The sequence below is a fragment of the Elaeis guineensis genome, chromosome 4 (assembly GCF_000442705.2).
Source record: "Elaeis guineensis isolate ETL-2024a chromosome 4, EG11, whole genome shotgun sequence".
Lineage (NCBI taxonomy): Eukaryota > Viridiplantae > Streptophyta > Magnoliopsida > Arecales > Arecaceae > Elaeis > Elaeis guineensis.
This window is the reverse complement of record NC_025996.2, coordinates 6,331,231-6,337,878: the sequence shown is the minus strand read 5'-3', so window position 1 is coordinate 6,337,878 and position 6,648 is coordinate 6,331,231. Positions and strand designations below refer to the sequence as shown.

The window sequence follows — 6,648 nt, the reverse complement described above, 5'->3', positions numbered from 1 at the left end:
AATTAAGAAAAAAAATTTATCTGATTAAATCTAATTAGATCAAAAAAATTCAATCTACTGCCGATCGTTTATCATGTATAAATCTTTTAAAATCGAAGTAAACAATTTGTAGTAGATTCGGATGGATTGTCGGTTTGGACTTCAATGTTGACCCAATATTGATTTTAAATTCAATATTGGTCCACTTAAATTTATTTATTTTTTTTATCAATTTAATATAAAAAAGATCTAAATTTTATAAGTTATAAATTTTGAATTTATTTTTGAATCAGTACAAAACAAAACAGAAATAGAAAAATTTACTTATCTGAAAGCAATTACATCTGAAAGCTTTCACTTTAAAATTGTTTCAAATTGAAACGCTTCCATCAACAATTCAATATTAATATTCCCATGAATCTAAATGGGTGATGGAGTATTTTTTAAAATAAATATTGAAGTCTAAATGATACCGTCCCAAAAATGAAAATGAGTTTATAAAATAATACATCGGTTTGTTTTGGTTTCATATGAGTTAAAAGTATATGATCCGAATCTGACTATAAATAAATAATTTTTTATAAATTTCAACTCAATTTCATCCGATTTATATCTTGCAACCAACCGCAACTGGTGTTTATTGGGTCCAATTGGGTGGATTTTTTTGGATTTTGATTATTTGCTCAGCCCTGATAGGAGGGTTGAGGATACCCTGGTGGCAGTTATCTGTGGTGGCAGTTATCTGCGGAGGCTTATGGAGAGAGGAACAAAGTAGGATTTTGTTGAATACTTCTTCTATTTCTTTGCGGACAACATTCTCTTTACCTCGATGGAGGTCACCTCAAGGTTAACAAAAAAAGGAAAAGCAAAAAGGGAAATTGACAGGGTTATCCGCTGTTCATGGGCTAGGTGTTGGGCCAAAGCGATATCCATTTTACTCGGGCTTTAGACCAGACCTATTTAAGATTTGATATTTTGTATACCCAAGCTCGGCCTATGATTGTCTTAGACTGAATATTATTCTCTTTTTTTATTTATTCTCAGAATAAACTTATGGTAGGATCTCACTATCTTTTTCTTACAAGAAAAAATTGAATTGACATTTTTCTGCAAGTCCATCATTAGTATGTTCAACTTAATCTACTTCATTCATTTGTTTTTTCTACAAAAGTCTAGAGCCGCATTTAAGATCCCTGGCTCCTTAACGCGGTCTGTAGCATACCTTGTGGTTTTGCACTGCCTCAAGTGGTTTTTTGCTCTATAAGCTGTATGATTGTGTGTATTCATCTCCATGACTATCTCTGTCAGATTAACCATTCATCTGCCTCAACATTCCAGCGCAAGTCTTCTTAAGCTTATGCTAACGAAGCCAACAATCACTGTCATTACATTGGGACAGCCAGTTTGCTGCAGAGTTGGGGACTCTGATATCTGAAGTAACTAAGCACCAAAGCAATATAATTTGACTAGATGACAATGCTGCGCACTTTTCTAAGAGTTCTCTGGCATGTAGGTCAAGCTCCCAATTGAGATCCATTTATGTTTAAGAGGAAAAGGAAGATTAACTTGAGTTTAATGATTGTTTCTGGTAGAAGATGAACTTAATGATTAACTTGAGCCGAACACCAACCACATATGCTTGTCTGATTGCAGAAGAAAATTCCATTGGCTGGTGACCTTGTCAATTGGTAAGTTCCAGTATATCGAACTCATCCATATACAGTCAAAATGACAGTTTATGGAGCTCATCCATATATAATCAAAATGACAGTTTATTGATTGAATTCTGCAATAAATCTGGGAGAAGTGCCTCAGTTCCTCCATTACATTCAAAAAAAAAAACTCGTTTACAATGAACTGCTCTGACATTGAAATAGCCATTTCAGTATTTGGTGATAGAAAATTTTTATGAACAACCATTGTACTAAAACAGAAGAATGTCTGATATATAACTGAGGATTGACACATGCATGCTGAAAGAGTATAGACACCTTTCCATGGACATATTCTTGGAAAAAGAAAAGGATAGAAGCCTGTCGAATATCAGAGCGAGGAAGGGATCAAACTGAGGTCTCCTGTCCTGCATCAACATGAGAGATTTTTCCCGCAATTTCCCTACCAACCAGTTGGCACCCTCTATGGCAATAGTTTGTTAGCAGACCTATATGTAATTCACTCGAGGCATGATACCTTGAGTCAGTACTAACAAACATACACTATAGTTCAAGGAGGCCTTCTAAATAAGAACAGTTTGAATCAGTACCCCAACAAGGCAAACCAGAAAATTACAAATATCGAAAACATTACATAGAATGCCTGGTTGTGAGCTATGGAATGTGTCAAACTATAGCAATAGACAAGCATTCCTTCTAGGCCGGCATGCAGATCTTGTATTAAACAATGCATGTCGAGTCCATTCCTTTGAAAATTTCTTCCTTTCAGTGCTTCTACATGCCTATTTATACCCCACCTTACTCCTTAGCCATGCATCCAGAAGAAGCACCAGACACCAAGAAAAAATGGCTTCTAATGCATGGCTAACTCTTGCCATAGTTCTCGCAACCCTGCTCGGCACACATGCTGCAGACCCTGACATCACATCAGATTTCATAGTTCCTGATGGAGTCACTCCAGATGCCGACTTCTTCACCTTCAAAGAGCTCAAACAGTCCTTGAGGGGTGCTCCCAATGATGCACCATTTAAGGTGAGCAAGGCGAGCCAGTTGGAGTTCCCAGCACTCATGGGGCAGAGCGTCTCGTATGCTGTGCTCCAGTTTGCAGCTGGGGGCATCAATCCACCCCACATCCACCCTCGCTCGGCAGAGCTGCTCCTTGTCGTGCAAGGATGGCTCCAAGTTGGGCTTGTGGACTCCAATAGCACGCTCTTCGCTCAGACGCTTCAGACTGGTGACATGTTTGTGTTCCCCAAGGGCCTGGTGCACTTCCAAGCGAACAAAGACCCCAGATACCCAGCTGTTGCCTTGTCAGCATTCGGCAGTGCTAATGCCGGCACAGTGCCCCTTCCGAAGACCTTGTTTGGCAGTGGCATTGACGAAGATGTGTTGGCCAAGTCCTTCAAGACTGATGCTCAGACCATTGACAAGCTTGTATCAGCTGCCATGGGTTAATTCACTGTGGCATCTGAAATTGCTGGTGTTGATGTCTTGTTGTCTTGGGTTTGTTCATTGTTTGCAAAATCTTGATTAGCTGCTCATTCTTCATTTCTAGAGTTATCTGACATGGAGAATGTAAACTTTCAAATTAATATGATTCCTTTCCTTCTCATCATTACTGCCTCTTTTGTTTTTCTGTTGCGTTTCTTTTTAAGCCCACATTTCCATTCCGTGATTCTAGTTTCTGCTGAACTGACTGAACCATTAGCCTCTTATGGGCCATTTTACAGTAGCTAACTCTTTTTCCAAATTATGGTAATCATTTGAATCGAACAAACATAGTTCATTGACCTGAACCCTTTTTCGGTTATACGGGACACCAAGATGTTGATTGTTTCCAAAGAAAGAAGCAGCCCTCTGAAATCCAAGGGTGACAGAAAAAAAAAAAAAGCAATTAACCCTTCATGTAAATAAACATATACAGCAAAACTTTCTCATCACTTAACACGGATTTGTTCTTCAAATTCATTTTTAATACATCCACCTAAATCTTCTTTATTCTCTTTCTTTTAAAGCACCTTAAGCAGTATCGAAGATCCCCTCCTTGCCAAAATATTGTAGCTTTTCATAGATACTCTGCAAGACTGCAACTGTTATGTCTTCATCTACATCACCATATATAAGCATCTTTCACTAATCTTATGCTAAAGGAGCCTTATAGGTATCAGCACATTTTGAAACCCAATCTCCAGCAGAGTTTGAGATTCCTGATGCCAGAGTGTTTTTCTTCTAAGTAGTAAAAGGGAAGAGAACCTCAGTTAAAAAAAAAAAACAAAAACAAAAACAAAAAACAAGTACATCTAAATATTTCCATCAGTGCAACAAAACATGAAGTTACCAAAACAGAAGCAGAAGAACAACAAATCTAAAGCAGAAATATGACTGCACTATATGAAAATGTCATGTACTAGTCCATGGTTGACTGGCATCCAAATCAAGCTCCCAAATGACATTTTATTGGATGTTCACATCTAATTTAACAAGCAGTGGAGCTTATTTATAAACTTTTACAAATCTCATGTCAAGATATATATATAGATTGGTAATAATGAGCTTATAGATTGGCTTGCTCTTGTTGTTTACTTTCTAATCGCATCATCAAGCAATTAGTCATTGCATATTCAAAGAGTGAATTGGTTTTTAATCACTTTTTTTTTTTTTTTTTGAGAGACAGAGAGAGAGTATAATGAAGTATACCACCATCAAGCCATGATACAGATTATATCACCCAATGGAAATACTTACCTCGGATGCTGCTGACAGCTTACAATTAGCTACAAACCTAGAAGGAAATTGACAAAGGTGCCACACAATAAAGCTGTCACTGTAAGGAACGGATCTGGTGGGAAATTTATACCTAGCCTATTAACTTTGCAAAGTGGCGTTAACATCAAGGAACAGAGGTACGGTAATTTTATGGAGATGATCTGGGGACGTTATACCTTGGAAGTTCTTAACCTAGGCTACAAAATTAAAGGAGATTCTGGATGAAGTTTTACATAGGATGATGGCATCTATTGTCATTGGTCTAGATGATGTACGCCTGGCCCTGTCGGTTGTCAACAAGCCATGCTTCATTAGGTCTTTAGATGATATGGACCATAAGTTGTTTCCATGAAATCCTTTCTTCTCAGTAGGCTTTTCCATCGGCCATGATTTCAAGCTTGTAAGCCTCAGTAAACTAGGACTGAACTTGAAGTTTTGAATTTAGCCTTGACCTTCTAGGATTTTGATTATAAGCCATTTAAAGTTTGTGTTTTCCATATAAGATTCCTAAAGTTGGCTCTCACCAATTTACTCAGCATACTATGATCTAATATTCTAGTATTCTAGCTTATAAAATGACATTGTTTATGAGAAAAAGCTACAACCACCCAAAATGTTTAGAAGAACTAGGCTTTCTTGACCCATTTGATTCTTGAATGAATCCTAGTGATGGTTGGTCTTTAATGATTTTTTCTTTACACATCAAAGAACTTTTATGGGGATTTTAGTATTTGAGTCAGAAATACAAATATGCAATTTCTTATGTGGGATTCTTTAGTTTTAATTTGAAATTTTTTCTTTGTATAACCTCTATACTGTCTTCTCCTTGTCAAACTTAAGATTATGTGATTCGATTTGCACCTTCAGACTTACTTTGCCTCCTCCTTCACATCTCAGACTCATGAATTTAACAACCTAATCACCTAGCTGGCATGATTCTTGGTGATTAAGGATTAAAACAAGACAAAATATATTCTTCAGTCTAGTCAGATAATTACAGAAGTTAAGCCTTTCTTTGTTTAGCCATTAGACATTATATCAGTTGACACAAAAAAGGTGACAAAATTTGCATGAACTTGCATAATTAGTGCAATTTGTCAAACCATACCTATGATGCTGTGATAAGTTAGAGATAATTGCTGATGGAAAATAATCAAAGTGATTGCTTCATATCACCAATGTGCCAACATCTATGCTCTAGAAAAAAGTAGCTAGTTATTACATGACGACTTCATTCATATATTTTACCATCCTTATGTGACTCTAGACTTTCTGAACATCATCATGTTGTGTTTATGATGATAATCTGTATAGCATATATGTCACTCAGTTACTTACAATTGTTATCAACATGGTTTTAACCTTCCGATAAACTCATTCATTATGCACATCCTAACACTTGGAAGGAACTGGTGTCAAGCACAATTACTGATGAACGTATATATTCTACCATGCCGTTCATATAAATGAAGTTGGATCGTATATGTGTGCTTAACTTTCATATTGTTACACATACACATCTGAATGCATAATACCATTTAGCTATATCAATTTCCTCAAAAAAAAAAAAAAAGGCTATGTAAAATTTAACCAGCTTTTAGCAGAATTCAAATCCAATGAGAGCATCATCGAAACAAAGTACAGGTAGCAACTCTCATCTAGATATTCATTAATAACTACCATGATATTCATTAATAACTATCATGTCATGAATTCAAAATGATTGCTTAGTGTGGTCTTGATGCAGGTACGGGATGAGAATCCTTTCCACATGGCTCAGAGTATATGCAACAAATATAGGGAAGTTGTGAAAGCTAACCAAATAAAAAAATGGAGAAGTAATTAAGCATAGAAGGAGTAAGCAAGAACGATACTTAGAAGGCCTCACACTATCGCATGCTTCTCAATCTTGTACCTTTTCACCTTCGATTTTCACACGAGGCCTCAGTAAGAGTCCTAGCCTCCTATCCGTATCTTCTCCCAAACCCCAGCTTTATACCACGAGTTAAACCAGAATGTCACACTGCCAAAAAGAATTAAAGAAATCTCAAATTTTATATAGCATAAGAGTAATGAGGGTTTTATGCATAACGAAGTATAAAAGATTTATATTTATATTTTTTTTTTTAAAGAAACTTTTCTTAACCTAACAGGAATTCTAGGATTCAGAGGGGGTTCTTTATCTGCATTAGGGTGAAAGGAAAAAACAAACAAACTGAGTAAATAGAGA

The 6,648-nt window shown here is 36.4% G+C and overlaps 1 protein-coding gene across 1 annotated transcript; it reads left to right on the top strand.

Annotated features, from left to right (window-relative positions):
* The first annotated feature begins 2,136 nt into the window (after positions 1-2,136).
* LOC105044147 (germin-like protein 9-3) lies at positions 2,137-3,107 on the top strand. The gene has a single exon (XM_010921952.4). It carries the CDS (start codon positions 2,292-2,294, stop codon positions 3,105-3,107), a length of 816 nt encoding a protein of 271 aa, XP_010920254.1. The 5' UTR covers positions 2,137-2,291.
* The last annotated feature ends 3,541 nt before the right edge of the window (positions 3,108-6,648 follow it).